The sequence below is a fragment of the Lithobates pipiens genome, unplaced genomic scaffold, assembly GCF_037356315.1.
Source record: "Lithobates pipiens isolate NorthernLeopardFrog02 unplaced genomic scaffold, aLitPip1_a1.2 Scaffold_8, whole genome shotgun sequence".
NCBI classification, from domain to species: Eukaryota; Metazoa; Chordata; class Amphibia; order Anura; family Ranidae; genus Lithobates; species Lithobates pipiens.
Window position 1 is genome coordinate 397,388,237 of NW_027507903.1, and position 16,408 is coordinate 397,404,644.

Genomic DNA, 16,408 nt, shown 5'->3' on the forward strand with positions numbered 1-16,408 from the left:
ATCCAGCACTGTGCATTGGGCACCTGTTACTTTATGCTAATTATATATTAAGAAACAGGTTATTTGGTACACATCTTCCTACTTAGTATTGCAATAAAGAATCATAACATTAACAGAAAAAAAATCATAAATAATGATACATTTTTGACAAGGGTATGGGACCTCTGGAAGATCAGCAAATAAGATACACATCTGATAGGTCAATGTTATACGTGTACCTGTTATCTGCAACACAGTGATAGAAGTCTGTTGCGATAGAGACCATAGAGCTGTGCAGCTCCAAAATGTATGAAGGAGTGTACTTCTTTCCCCACATCCCCTAAAACAGGTATTAGGAATAGTCAGGTAGATCCTGTGTATTTTAACGGGGATGTAGTACCATCCAATATTGAGCTTAACCACAGTCTCTTTAATGGCAACAGAACGAGTGCACTTATGCTTGTTGTTAACCACATCAAGCCAATCTTCTGCAGAGTGCTCTTGGCCTGTTTCCACCTCCCAGCCCAGCATTGCTGAAGACTTGGCAGTGGTATGATCACCATTGAGGTATTGGTAAAGGGTAGAAATAATCCCTCTATCTCTAAACGCCTTTTGACATAGATTTTCAAATGGTGTCCTGGCCTCATCTCCATCCTGAGTAAGGGTGTCAGTAAAGAAGTGGCCAATCTGTAAATATTTATAAAATTCTGAGTTGGGGAATGCATAAGTATTTTGGAAATGTACAAACGTGCAGAAGGAATTCGTTGCTATTTCACATGTATTGAAACATTGCTCTGAAGAAGCCACCATCAGAAACAATTACCAATGTGTGCTTATCCCTGCATACAGTTTATGCTTATGCAGGGACAAGAATGTTCCTGCACACACATGTTTAAAGAGTCAATACGTTCAGCAGTACTCCTGTTGCCTTTTTATCCGGACCCCTTGGCCGTTGACCTCTTCTTTTGTTTCTGTTTGAGTTAATGCATTGGCTTGCTAACTGTCTGGTTTGTTCTTGTCACAAATTATATGATAATATGGGTTCAGTCCCTTATTATATTATACCCAGGTAGCCTGCATAAATTGAAAAGTTAATGAAAAAAAAAAAAACAGACTGAGAACTGCAATCGTAACCCCTTGACGACACTTAGATATTTGTAGTCAAATAGTAGCTCTTAACCCGTGTGGACAGATGAACATACTGTACATGAGTCCCAAAGGAGATTAGAGTCTACAAAGTCTGCAGTTGGAAAATAAGTAGTGGATCAGTCCACTGCTGATTACATGGGAATCACTTTAGAGTGATCAGACCTTGAAGGCTCAAGACAGAAGTTAGCAAGACACAGGTGATGACAAGGAAAATTGTCTCTACTCTACTCTCTAGTACATAAACTACTGGGCTGAGATGCTAAACAGCACTCAGCAACTAGTAATAGATTGTAAAAAATTTGTTAGACCAACATTAAGTTAAAATAAAGAAACAAATACAGTTTTTTTTTCCCCATTTTATTTTAAAAATGAATAAGAATCCAGTCCAACATGCATTTTTCTACAAACTGAATGTATTTAAATAACCAGATAATTTATCCATACAATACAATACATTACATATATAGATAATATACATATATTGATACAAACCATTCTCATCATAGTTTATTTAAATATTATAAAACATTGATCTAACCACTAAGTTCTTTAAAGAAGAACTATACCCAACATTTGATACACTACCAAATCTTTATTGCTGTTAATGATAAGGGATGAGCAAATTGATTCACATTGAAGGTGATTAGCAAACAATTTGATTTGCCTAAATATATTCATGCAAGCTTGCCTAATCTTCAAAAAATCATTATAAATCACAATCACTTGGCTTTTGAATTGTTGAGTACTCAACACATCAGACAGATCTGCATATAAAAAGATCAGCTGTACCAAAACTAAAATAAAACATTTGAATCCAGAATGGATTATTACTTTCTGTGGTTCTCTGCAGATTGAATAGGACTGCACTAATACATTTATGCAAACTGTAATAAGTTGTTAAAGTGATTGTAAAGGCTTGTTTTTTTTTTTCTTCTTAAATAACAAACATGTCATACTTACCTCCACTGTGCAGTTTGTTTTGCACAGAGTGACAATGATCATCCTCTTCTGGGGTCCCCCCCGGTGGCGCTATCAGCTCCTCCTTTCATCCCATAACCTCTTAGGAGGAGCACTCCCCCGGGGGGTTACCTTGTGGGCACACTCCCGAGTTCAGCATTTGCATCTGTAGATGCAGGATGCAGGACTCGGCCCGCCCCCCAGTGCCCGCATCATTGGATTTGATTGACAGAAGCGGGAGCCAATGGCTGCGCTGCTTTAAATCTATCCAATCAAGAGCCAAGAACCCCAGGCAGAGAAGGTGAGTGCTTCTACGCTGAGGGAACAAACAGGCTCAGGTGAGTAAAACGGGGGGGGCTGGAGGACCGGTCACTGTCAGAGGTTTATTTCACCTTAATGCATAGGATACATTAAGGTGAAAAAATATGAGGGTTTACAACCCCTTTAACTTGGTTACTCTTTGCTCATCCTTATTCTGGGAATCACTTCCAGAGATGTTCCCTTGCAACTTGATTTGGTTTTGGAAGTGATGTCCCTGCCAAGGCCAATGACAATAACAAATACCCAGTGGAAAACCTTACTTCTCAATCCATCCCAAAAACTCCACAATTTGTAGGTTACATTTTGCTTTAAGAAAGGGCATACATAGTGTTTTCAGCAAAATATTGTCCATAAATCATTTACATGTAGCAACTGTGTATAAAGAGTAATAATCTGTATACTACATATTCAGAGCTTATTTCTCTAATATAGGGTTCTGGATACATAGTGTTATAAGAAGCATGTACGTTATTGGATATTATTAACAATAAGTACATCATTTGATATTCTGGGATTCTACCAAAAGTTATTACCTTTTAAAATTGAAGTCACATTAATAATAAAAAGTGGCCCTGTTAGGGAAATAACTTTCAGCCATATTTTCTCAAGTTTATACGTTTTTTAATAGGTGCATGTTTAAGCACAAGATTGGTTAAAAAAGGTAAAACAGAAAGAAGAGGTAATGAAAACCAAAGGTTAAGGATTATATCTAATGGATTTAATCAGGTTTAGAGTAACAGGGATGTTTCCACTGCATACATTGGTAAAAGGTTCAAACATGAGTTGGGGAATTGTCTAGAACAGTTTGAAAAATGAGTAGCACTGTTGGGAATACATACTTTCCTTAAAAAGGAAGCAGATTTGACCTTTTATAAACAGTGCCAATATTGAAAAATTAAAATTATAAAAACATAGAAAAAATAAATTAGATTAACAATTTTGATAATTTGCATCGTCAGGATCAGCTTGTTGATATGTTACCTACAATGTTAAAAGTTGATATAGAATATGGTTTTAAAATAGTATTAATTTATTTATTTTTATAAAAATAGTTTTTTGATATGAGCAGTGCAAGTGGCAAAGTGCTTTTATCCCAAATGGGTCATCACACATACAAAGCACAAAAGAAAAATTGTTATGGTATTATAAGCATACAGCAAAAGTGTCCTTATGAATAATTAATTTTTCTTTAACAGAATTAAATGAGACCATAGCTACTATGTACATTTCTATATTCTGGATAGCATTGACAGAATTATGAGGATTCATAGATTAGATAATTTTTTATTGGCCTACAATATCTGCACTTTTGCCTGATATGTGAAAATGTAATGGTTCAGGAAGTCAGGCAATTGTGATGCATGAATTGTTGGATTCTATTCAGATAAGACAAACTATAAACATACATTCATTAGGAAAATGGCAATTTGCTAGTTGGTTGCATTAACGCTATGTCTGATGGGGATTTCTGATGGTGGCTATAAGCCTTCTGATAAATGAATCAGAATATGATTATTACTGTTTGAAATGATAAATGAACACCTATTTTGTGACACTTAAAAAAATAATTCATTTTATGTTTTTTTTTTTTTTTTTTTTTTTTTTTAAAAAGGACAAAAGAAACAGGTATATACAATAAAATGATAATGCTGAGGCAGAAGAATGAAAGTAATTAAGTCCCTTATCTATGATTTTTACTTGATGAACTTATAAAGCTCATAGGTACTGTTAATCTTGAACTCAAACACGCACAACTTCTCATATAAAATGACACAAAGGCTTTCCATTTTCAGAATTAGGTAGACAGTTATATTCATGAGAATATGTAAAGTTATGAGTTTTAAGGGACTTTTCATGCTACAAAACATAAAAATACACACCTCATAACAAGTGCTTAAATAGTCATAAATGTAGTCCCTATCTTAAAAAGTGGGAAAAAAATTGTTGGTCTCTTTTTGACATTCTTCATATTGATTTGCTGTAGTCATTGCAATACTGACTTAATCTTCATAGACTCTGTACAAACAAAAAGAAAAAATAATATATTAACATAAGCAACATTTTGGTTTGAAAAATAAAGAAAACTGATCTTCAAAGCAAGCATTAAAAACTGGTCTTTTATATTAGAGGATTGTAAAATGTTACGAAACATATGTGTTGTATAGTGAAAATATCACAGCATAAGCTGTGAACAGCAGCATCAAAAATATCTTTAATACTTACACAGGTTCTCAATTAAGCTGGCCATAGACTGAATAAAAAAAAAGCTTGATTCCCCCAACAACACAGTTGAAGGGGGAATCCCTAGCGCAGAGCCCTTATGTTCTCCCAGGAGGGGAACACAATCATTACTGCTAGCAAAATTCTGATGTCAAATCTGACAGGCTGTCTGTACCCAAGTTGATCAAATCAATCAACTTGGGTACATTCAGTCCGCCCATACATAGTTCAAATTTAGCCCGATCACCTACTGAACCGGTCACAAATCGAATCATCTATGACCGGATTTACTTTGCAATAAAAGGTCTGAGCACATCATAATTATTTACTTTGTCAGATGGGTATACATAACTTAAAGCTGAACTCCAGGCATAAAAACATTCATTTAAATATACAGTGCCTTGAAAAAGAATTCCTACCCCTTGAAATTTTCCACATTTTGTCATGTTACAACCAAACTAAATGTATTTTATTGGGATTTTATGTGATAGACCAACACAAAGTGGCACATAATTGTGAAGTTGAAGGAAAATGATAAATGGCTTTCAAATTTGTTTACAAATAAATATCTAAAAAGTGTGGCGTGCATTTGTATTCAGCCCCCTTTACTCTGACACCTCTAACTAAAATCTAGTGGAACCAATTGTCTTCAGAAGTCACCTAATTAATAAATAGAGTCCACTTGTGTGTAATTTAATCTCAGTATAAATACAGCTGTTCTGTGAAGCCCTCAGAGGTTTGATAGAGAACCTTAGTGAACAAACGGCATAATGAAGGCCAAGGAACACACAAGGCAGGTCAGGGATAAAGTTGGAGACGTTTAAAGCAGGGTTTGTTTCTAAAAAAAATCCCAAGCTTTGAACATCTCACAGAGCACTGTTCAATCCATCATCCGAAAATGGAAAGAGTATGGCAGAACTGCAAATCTACCAAGACATGGCCGTCCACCTAAACTGACAGGCCGGGCAAGGAGAGCATTTTAATCAGAGAAGCAGCCAAGAGACCCGTGGTAACTTTGGAGGAGCTGCAGAGATCTACAGCTCAGGTGGGAGAATCTGTCCACAGGACAACTATTAGTCATGCATTCCACAAATCTGGTCTTCATGGAAGAGTGGCAAGAAGAAAGCCATTGTTGAAAGAAAGCTATAAGAAGTCCCGTTTGCAGTTTGCAAGAAGCCATGCGGGGGACACAGCAAACATGTGGAAGAAGGTGCTCTGGTCAGATGAGACCAAAATTGGTGCTTTTGGCCTAAAAGCAAAACGCTATGTGCAGTGGCGGAACTACCGCCATAGTGACCAATGTGGGCGCTATGGGGCCCGCAGCCGAGTTGGGGCCTGGTGAGTGGTGTTACTATGCGGGTGCTGGCCGCTCCGGGTGACACCCGCTAGAGGGGTGACACGCTTGGGTAGCAGCAGCCGCCCACACCACCAACACTGCTCGCTGTACCCCGTGCCGCTGTGTCCCACAGCGGCACTGACCGGAGCCGCCTCCCCTCCTCTCTGTTTACATCCACAGAGGAGGAGGAGCCTGTGCTCGAGGGACACACATGCCACTGTGTATCAGCGCTGTTCTGAGGTATGTAGGGAGGGTCTCCACTACTGGGGGGTCTGCTGCACTGAGGAGGGAGTCTGCACTGAGGGGGGTCTACACTACTGAGGGGGGTCTGCACTGAGGGGGGTCTACACTACTGAGGGGGATCCTGCACTACTGAGGGGGGTCTGCACTACTGAGGGGGGTCTACACTACTGAGGGGGGTCTACACTACTGAGGGGGGTCCTGCACTGAGGGGGGTCTGCACTACTGCAGGGGTCTGCACTACTGAGGGGGGTCCTGCACTGAGGGGGGTCTACACTACTGAGGGGGGTCTGCACTGAGGGAGGTCTACACTAGTGAGGGGGGTCCTGCACTGAGGGGGGTCTACACTACTGAGGGGGGTCTGCACTACTGAGGGGGGTCTTCACTAAGGGGAGTCTACATTACTGAGGGGGGGTATGCACTACTGAGGGGGAGGGTCTGCACAGAGGGGGGAGTCTGCACTACTGAGGGGGGCCTGCGCTCAGAGGGGAGTCTGCACTACTGAGGGGGGTCTGCACTGAGGGGGAGTCTGCACTACTGAGGGGGGCCTGCGCTCAGAGGGGAGTCTGCATTACTGAGGGGGGTCTGCACTGAGGGGGGGCCTGCGCTCAGAGGGGAGTCTGCACTGAGGGGGGTCTGCCCTACTCGGGGGGGTCTGCACTACTGAGGGGGGTCTGCAATTCTGAGGGGTGTCTGTACTGAGGGGGGTGTCTGCACTGCTAGGGGATCCTGCACAGAGGCGGGTCTGTAATGGGGGGTGTCTGCACTACTGAGGGGGGTCTGCACTACTTTGTGGGGTCTGCACTACTGAGGGCGGAGGTGTCTGCACTGAGGGAGTGTCTGCAATGCTGGGGGATGTCTGTAATGAAGGGGTGTCTGCACTGGGGGGTCCTGCACTGAGTGGGGGTCTGTAATGGGGGGGTCTGCACTGAGGGGGGTCTGCACTACTGAGAGGGGTCTGCACTACTGAGGGGGGTCTGCAATGCTGGGGGAGTCTGCACTGATGGGGGAGTCTGCACTACTGAGGGGGGAGTCTGCACTACTGGGGGGGTCCTGCACTGAGGGGGGTGTCTGCAATGCTGGGTGTGGTCTGCACTGGGGGGGTCTGTACTGAGGGGGGTGGTCTGGACTGGGGAGTGTCTGCACTGGGAGGTATTTGTACTGCTGGGGGGGTCCTGCACTGAGGGGGGTCTGTAATGGGGAGGTGTCTGCACTGATGGGTTTCTGCACTGAGGGGGGTCTGCACTGAGGGGGGGTGTCAGCACTGCTGGGGGGTCTGTACTACTGAGGGGGGGTCTGTACTGCTGGGGGGGGTCCTGCACTGAGGGGGGTGTCTGTACTGCTGGGGGTCTGCACTGAGGTAGGGGGTATCTGTACTGAGGGGTGTCTGTACTGCTGGGGGGTCTGCACTGAGGTAGGGGGTGTCTGTATTGATGGAGGTCAGCAATGTGTGTCCTTCGGGGGCTGCATACTTTGTTGTTCGAAATTAATGTAAGCTGTTGCCTGGGTACTGTGCCACATGGGTGTGGTAATCTGTTCTTCAATGGCATTAGTTAATTTTTTTTGTGGGGGAGGGCTCATACAACATTTTGCTATGGGGCCCTGTGATTTCTAGTTACACCCCTGGCTATGTGTGGTAGAAAACTAACACTGCACATCCCCCTAAACACGCCACTGTGAAACATGGTGGTGGCAGCATCATGTTGTGGGGATGCTTTATTTCAACAGTGACAGGGAAGCTGGTCAGAGTTGATGGGAAGATGGATGGAGCCAAATACAGGGAAATCTTAGACGAAAACCTGTTAAAATTTGCAAAAGACTTGAGACTGGGGCAGAGGTTCATACCTTCCAGGAGGACAACGACCCTCAACATACAGCCAGAGCTACAATGTAATGGTTTAGATCAAAGCATATTCATGTATTAGAATGGCCCAGTCAAAGTCCAGATCTAAATCCAATTGAGAATCTGTAGCAACACTTGAAAATTGCCGTTCACAGATGCTCTTCATTAAGGATTCTTTGAGTTGAGCGTAAGTTTGGCTTGAACATCGGGCGTTAACCCGTTCAACAGCGGAACACCCCATAATGCACTGCTAGATTGCAGTGCATTGACGTTTCATAGTTTCATAGTTTCATAGTTAGTTAGGTTGAATAAAGACACCAGTCCATCCAGTTCAACCTGAGTGAGTGTCTACAATTGTCCCTATCCCTGTACATTGCACACTCACATCAGTCCCTACCCTCAAGGAGCCCACAATCCAAGGTCCCTGTTCATATACTAGGGCCAATTTTTTGGACAGAAGCCAATTAACCTACCTGCATGTCTTTGGAGTGTGGGAGGAAACCGGAGTACCCGGAGGAAACCCACGCAGGCACAGGGAGAACATGCAAACTCCAGGCAGGTAGTGTCGTGGTTGGGACGTCTGATGATTGGCCAATCAAAGCGCACATCTGCTATGGGAGCCATGATTGGCTAAAGGCCAATCATCGCTCATTTTGGGGGGGATTTGTGATAGGAGGTGGGATTGGGGGAAGCAGGATTTGTGCAAAGGTGAAATTTGAGGGAGGGAGATTTGTGCCATGAAAGGGGGAAGTTATATGTGAAAAATTGTGACAAGATATGGCAGCCATGTTGTTCAGTTCTCAGTTCCCCCATGCCATAATTTCAGAACAAGAGACATAGCTGCAGTGACCTTTCCCCCATCTCCCGCCACTATATAAGGCTGCTTACATGGCGACCGTATATAGTGTTATGATTGGGGGAACGTTAGTTAGAGGCAGGCAGCTTAGTGTATGTATATATATATATATATATATATGTGTGTATGTATACACACACAGTATCTCACAAAAGTGAGTACACCCCTCACATTTTTGTAAATATTTTATTATATCTTTTCATGTGACAACACTGAAGAAATGATACTTTGCTACAATGAAAAGTAGTGAGTGTACAGCTTGTATAACAGTGTAAATTTGCTGTCCCCTCAAAATAATTACCGTATATACTCGAGTATAGGCCGACCCGAATATAAGCCGAGGCCCCCAATTTACCCCCAAAAAAACTGGCAAACTTATTGACTCGTGTATAAGCCGAGGGTAAGACATGCCTGTCCATCCCTGTGTGTGTGTCCGTCCATCCCTGTGTGTCCGTCCATCCCTGTGTGTCCGTCCATCCCTGTGTGTCCGTCCATCCATCCCTGTGTGTGTGTGTCTCCATCCATCCATCCATCCCTGTGTGTGTGTGTGTGTGTGTGTGTGTGTGTGTGTGTGTGTGTGTGTGTGTGTGTGTGTGTGTGTGTGTCCAGCCTACCTGTGTCCTGAGCCTTTGTCCCGAGCCTCCGTCCCGTGCCGAGCCTCCTTGCCTCCGTGCCTCGCCGCCGTGCCTCGCCGCCATGCCTTGCCTCCGGTCCCGTCCCGTCCCGTCCCGTGCCGTGCCGTCCTGTGCCTTGCCTCCGTCCCGTGCCCTCTTCGTTCGTCGGCGGCCATTGTAAAATTCAAAAGCTGCGCCGCCGCCTTCGCCTGTGATAGGCGGAACACTGAATTTCCCAGCAGCCTGTGTTCCGCCTATCACAGACGTCGTATCATCCTCGTCCGTAGTACGAGGATGATACGAAGTCCGTGATAGGCGGAACACAGGCTGCTGGGAAATTCAGTGTTCCGCCTATCACAGGCGAAGGGGGAGCCGGAGGCGCGGCTTTTGAATCAGAATGGCCGCTGTCTGTCTGCTCGACACGCTGATCGAGCGGGCAGACAGCGATGACTCGAGTATAAGCCGAGGGGGGCACTTTCAGCCTCAAAAAAGAGGCTGAAAATCTCGGCTTATACTCGAGTATATACGGTAACACACAGCCATTCATGTCTAAACCGCTGGCAACAAAAGTGAGTACACCCCTAAGTGAAAATGTCCAAATTAGGATAAATTAGCCATTTTCCCTCCCCGGGGTCATATGACTCTTTAGTGTTACAAGATCTCAGGTGTGAATAAGAAATAGGTGTGTTAAATTTGGTGTTATCGATCTCACTCTCTCATACTGGTCATTGGAAGTTCAACATGGCACCGCATGGCAAAGAACTCTCTGAGGATCTGAAAAAAATAATTGTTTCTCTACATGAAGATGGCCTAGGCTATAAGAAGATTGCCAAGACCCTGAAACTGAACTGGAGCATGATGGTCAAGACCATACAGTGGTTTAACAGGACAGGTTCCACTCAGAACAGGCCTTGCCATGGTCGACCAAAGAAGTTGAGTGCATGTGATCAGTATTATATCCAGAGGAAATAGATGTATGAGTGCTGCCAGCATTGCTGCGGATGTTGAAGGGATGTGGGTGCCAGCCTGTCAGTGCTCACACCATATGCTGCACACTTCATCAAATTGGTCTGCATGGCTGTCGTCCCAGAAGGAAGCCTCTTCTAAAGATGATGCACAAGAAAGCCCACAAACAGTTTGCTGAAGACAAGCAGACTAAGGACATGGATAACTGGAACCATGTCCTGTGGTCTGATGAGACCAAGATAAACTAATTTGGTTCAGATGATTTCAAGCGTGTGTGGTGGCAACCGGGTAAGGATTACAAAGACAAGTGTGTCTTGCCTACAGTCTAGCATGGTGGTGGGAGTGTCATTGTTTGGGGCTGCATGGGTGATGCTGGCACTGAAGAACTACAGTTCATTGAGGGAACCATGAATGCCAACATGTACTGTAACATACTGAAGCAGAGCATGATCCCCTCCTTTCAGAGACTGGGTCGCAGGGCAGTATTCCAACATGATAACGACCTCAAACACAACTCCAAGATGACCACTGCCTTGCTAAAAAAGTTGAGGGTAAAGGTGATGGATTGACCAAGCATGTCTCCAGACCTAAATCCTATTGAGCATCTGCGGGGAATCCTGAAATGGAAGGTGGAGGAGCGTAAGGTCTCTAACCACCTCCACCAACTCCGTGATGATGTCATGGAGTAGTGGAAGAGGACTCCAGTGGCAACCTGTGAAGCTCTAGTGAACTCCATGCCCAAGCGGCTTAAGGAAGTGCAGGAAAGTAATGGTTGAAACTTTGGGCCCATTTTGGACATTTTCAGGGGTGTACTCACTTTTGTTGCCAGCGGTTTAGACATTAATAGCTGTGTGTTGTGTTATTTTGAGGGGACAGAAAATGTACACTGTTACGCAAGCTGTGCACTCACTACTTTACATTGTAGAAAAGTGTAATTTCTTCAGTGTTGTTACATGAGATATATATATATATATATATATATATATATATATATATATACAGCATAGTCAGTGTACAGTATATAATACAGTGTAATAAAGTGGTTAAGGGGAATCCTATGACAGAATTAAGAAAAAGAATGGCGTGGGTCTCCCCCCCCCCCCCAATCCATACTGGATATTAAGGGAAACTCCACGACAAAAAAAAAAAAAAAACAGCACGGGGTCCCCCCCAAAATCCATAACAAGCCTTTTGGTTGAAAAACATTTATCATTTTCCTTCCACTTTACAATTATGTGCCACTTTGTGTTGGTCTATCACATAAAATCCCAATAAAATACATTTAAGTTTTTGGTTGTAACATGATAAAATGTGGAAAATTTCAAAGGATGTGAATACTTTAAGGCACTGTACGCCTCAATAGCAGCAATGCATATATATCCACTTTGTGTGTACCAAATACCTTTGTAAACCCAGTTACTTTTTTGTATAAAAAGTGTTGGCATTATTACTGAGCTGTACATAGCCTTTGCCGAGAGCAAAGCTGTGGGAGGAGCCCAACGGGTCCACCTACTACAGGCTGTCTTCAAGAAGAGCGCGTCACACATCCCAGAAGACTGCAGGACCATTCAGGAGGCACAGCACAGCTCGCGCATGTGCAGTGGGCCTCTGACTGTGAAGTTGCAAGCTGTCACAGCTGGGTGCCAACAGTTGAAATGCCAGGGAGAGAAGCCCGTGGGAAGGGACAGCTCAGGTGAACACATCGCTGGATTCTGGGACAGGTTAGTGTTTTTCTTATTAAAAGTCAGCAGCTACAGTTTTTTTAATAAACACAAAAACAACTTGAGCTCCTATTTAAGGAGACTACAGGAGGGAACAATACAAGGCCTGCTCAAGGAGAGAGCATCAGTGACTGGTCTTAAAAGAGGAAGCTCTTGCACAGAGGCAAAAGTTCAGACTGGACTCCTGCACAGATTATGAAGAATTACACAAAGCACACCAAGATTCAAGTATGAATATGCAGGTCTCTTTTATTTAGACAATACCTGCTTTCCTGGAGTTCAGCTTTAAAAATAAGGTTAGCAATATCAGTATCTCTTTACACATAATCATTTGTACAATTAGTAAGTGGATAATTATAGTAGCTTATTAAAACTAGGTTTCAAGAGTATTTAAAATGCCCTATTAATGTAGGCTTGCTAAAGAGTTTTTCATCTATAAATTATACCAATTTGTTGCATATTTATTTGAATGAAGGTATAATGAGATTAACATAATTTCAAATTTACATAAAAGCCTGAACATGTAAATCTTGAGTCAGACTGTTCAATGAAGATTATTTTTGACAGGGGAAAATTAACCATTAACCCCTTAATACTGTATGAAAGTAATTGATCAAAGTATTTATTATACCGCTTCATCAGCGTTTCCAGTAATATGGGCTTATAATCTTGGCAAATTTTAGCACTTTCCTTTTCTTTCTTCCTTTCCTTTATTATAAAAGAATCTGTTTCACAAGAACAGGGTTGTTATACACAAAACAGAAAACAAAAAACAAATGTTTCTGACAGTTAAAATTAACTTTTGAGGGATATATTAGAACTAAAGGTCCAAAACTGTTGCCAGAACAAGATTCTGCCTAATAGTTTGACACCATCTTTGGGATGAATTACAACTACAAAAAGGTTTTAAATACGAGGCGACATAGATTGAATCCTGTGTGAATGAAAAGGCAAGAATTCTGTGGAATTTAAAAATAGACAAGGTGCTGGAACATATAAGAGGTTCTAGTATAAACTCCATTCGAAGGGTTATATTTAAAAATCATGCTTCCCAATTGTTTTTTCTGCAGTGATGCAGGGGGTTGTGTAATGTAAAGGGTTCCAGAGGTGCAGCAGGTTGTGTAATGTAAAGGGTTCCAGAGGTGCAGCAGGTTGTATAATGTAAAGGGGTCCAGTGGTGCAGGGGGTTATGTAATGTAAAGGGGTCCAGAGGTGCGGGGAGGCTGTGTAATGTAAAGGGGTCAAGTTGTGGCGAGGGGGTACAAAGTAGTGACAAAGAGATATTGGGGAATGCAGAGGTATGCAGGGGGCACAGTGAACGTTTGAACAGCTATCCCATGTTTGTTGCTTATGTCTTTTTCAGTAAAATCTCAATAAAAATATTGAAATGAAAACAGCTTTTTATATATAAAAATATCTAGCTCTTTGCATGCCTCAAAATCCCCTACTCGACCACCATATTTTATTGATGTCAATAACACTGTACTATTGGTGCTACGCAATGATGATTTAGCCATTCTTGAAGCATTGATACTCAACAGTTCAAAGATCGATGTCGAACAGTACTATTACTGCAGTGATTACTACTGGGGGTTCCAAATGGAGTAGAATCCTCTGTTAAGGATAGGCAAGTAGTCCTACCCTAAGCTTTACAACAGTTACCTGAAAAACCATAGTGGTTGTTCCAGCACAGCTTGGCATTCTATAAAACTAATAGATCTACTACTAATAGAAAGCTGTCCATTTTAAGTTTCTCTAATTTGGTTTAATGCAAAAGATCAAATTTTTGTTGTGACTAGATGGGCAAATAATGTGGATTCTCGGGGGAAATTTACATGCGCACAGCTGGGGATAAATGATGGACTAGCATATGCTTCCAAATAAAATAATTAGTATTAATTTTCTAGTCTAACTGGAACTTGCTGCCCTCAAGCAGAAAGTATGAAGTCTGCTGTAAGGTTCTATTAATAGATGTCAACTGCATCACATTATCTCATTCCTGACAAGGCTAGAATAGAAAGTGTCTGAGTGAAAGGATTTCACTAACAAATCCAGTTAAATTCCTTTCCTCTCCCTAGCCCTACATATAATAGGTATAACAGCAAAGTAAATGTTTCTCAATATATTCAGGTACATTAACATGATCTATCTAAGCTAGGTATTTAATAGAAATCTGTCAGTACTGTCAATATAAGGGTCTCATATAATTACTGCAGCATTAGTGTCAAGTGTTTCCTAAATACCCCAAAAGGCCAATGTACAGACTCCAACTCCACAAAATTACATAGTATTTAAACATCACAAGCACACCATAGTAGATAAATGGACGAACGTGCATTCTTATTACAGACACTGAGATGTACTGGTTTATTTACTAAAACTGGAGAGTGCAAAATCTGGTGCAACGCTGCATAGAAACCATTCAGCTTCCAGGTTTTATTGCCAAAGCTTAATTGAACGAGATGAAGTTAGAAGCTGATTGGCTACCATGCACAGCTGCAGAGTCTGAGTGCACCCGTTTTAGCAAATCTATCCCATTATTTTTCAGGTCACAAAATGAGTCCTCCATCAGGGCAGAAGTGATAATAACATACAATATTTTAATACTATATATACACACAGTATATATATTAGCCAGGTGAACCAATCCCCACCAATATCTGCACAGATTGACTTCATACTTTACAGCTCTACATAGTTTTATTGATCACTTTTTTGGTTGCTAATTGCTTGTTTAAAATTCTTTCTGGGCTTTGGTGAGGAGGCGTAACCTGGTGATATCTTAGCTAGTTATTGGTTGTGTCTTGTTTAGCTTGCATTCACTGCCCCCTGATGGAGGCATCTTCTTGAGGCCCTGAAAAGTTGCATCTCATGTTTGTGACAAGAATAAATGTTTGTCATTTTGATTTACTATGATTTGTTTACAGGCATGTATCTGCCACGAGGCAAACAAGGTGTTGGGCGGCATTTTTCAAGGAGGTGGCGCCACCCCCCAGGCAGAAGGACTGCTTTGCATGGGCTGCTGGCCCTTTCTCCTGGGACACATGGCTCCCAGCCCCCCTGCTGCCTCTTCAAAATCCAGTAGGTGAGCTGCAAGTTGGAGTGATTCTAACTCTGCCAGAGCCGCTTGGCTGCTCTGGGGTGATGAGGAAAGAGTGCGGGCTCAGGCGGGACCTCGGTTCCTGCTGTCAGACAGTCAGCTATCAGGGCGAAAGATCGTGCCAACTAGTAAATCCTAGGAAGAGAGGTGAGAGCAGTGTGTAGGGGGGGGGGGGGGGGGGTTGTGAATAGGTGAGAGCTGTGAATAGTGTGGAGGGGGCTGTTTATAGGTGAGCGCTGTGAATAGTGGGGGGCTGTTTATAGTTGAGCGCTGTGAATAGTGGGGGGCTGTTTATAGGTGAGAGCTGTGAATAGTGGGGGGTGGGGGCTGTGAATAGGTGAGAGTTGTGAGCAGTGTGGGGATGAGAGGGAGCTGTGAATAGTGGGAGGGCTGTTTATAGGTGAGAGCTGTGAATAGTGGGGGGGGGGGCTGTGAATAGGTGAGCAGTGTGGGGGAGGGGGGCTGTGAATAGGTGAGAGTTATGAATAGTGAGGGGGCTGTAAATAGTTGAGAGCTGTGAATAGTGGGAGGGCGGCTATAGGTGAGAGCTGTGAATGGGGGGGGGGGGGCTATGATGAAGTGAGAGCTGTGAAGAGGGGATCGGGAATTTCTGAAGAGTGGAGGAGGGTTTGTGAAGAGGTAAGAGCTGTGAAGAGGGGGAGAGGGGGGATTTGTGAAGCGTGGGGAGGCTGTGAAGGAAGGGAATGTGTGAAGAGTGGGGGAATGTGAAGAGGTGAGAGCTGTGAAGAGTGGTGGTAGCTGTGAAGAGTGGTGGTAGCTGTGAAGAGTCAGGGAGTTTACAGATGAAGTGTATCTTAAACAGGAAGAGATGGAACAAATTTATACGGGGGGGGGGGGGGGTGCCTGCTTTTAGTCTTGCCTAGGGCAACACTAAACCAAAATACACCACTGTTTGTTGTTGATTAATAGATATTAGAATACAGCTCAGCATATAATAGGGCAACAATTATTCTCTAGTCAAACCTTTTTGGACAAAGTGATGAAAGTTTAGAACCCCTTTCATGTTTTATTTTTCACTGTGTAGCTATTTGGGAGGTTTGCGTGTGGACACTAATGCCGCGTACACACCAGTTTTTCCATCAGAA

The 16,408-nt window shown here is 42.9% G+C and overlaps 1 protein-coding gene across 1 annotated transcript in view; it reads right to left on the reverse strand.

Moving 5' to 3' along the window:
- Positions 1-3,102: 3,102 nt before the first annotated feature.
- CXCL14 (C-X-C motif chemokine ligand 14) overlaps positions 3,103-16,408 on the reverse strand; it is a 49,826-nt gene continuing 36,520 nt past the window's right edge. Inside the window, exon 4 of the mRNA XM_077474011.1 lies at positions 3,103-4,422. Coding sequence (XP_077330137.1) covers positions 4,407-4,422 — 16 coding nt within the window. The 3' untranslated portion in view covers positions 3,103-4,406. The remainder of the gene's footprint in view (positions 4,423-16,408) is intronic.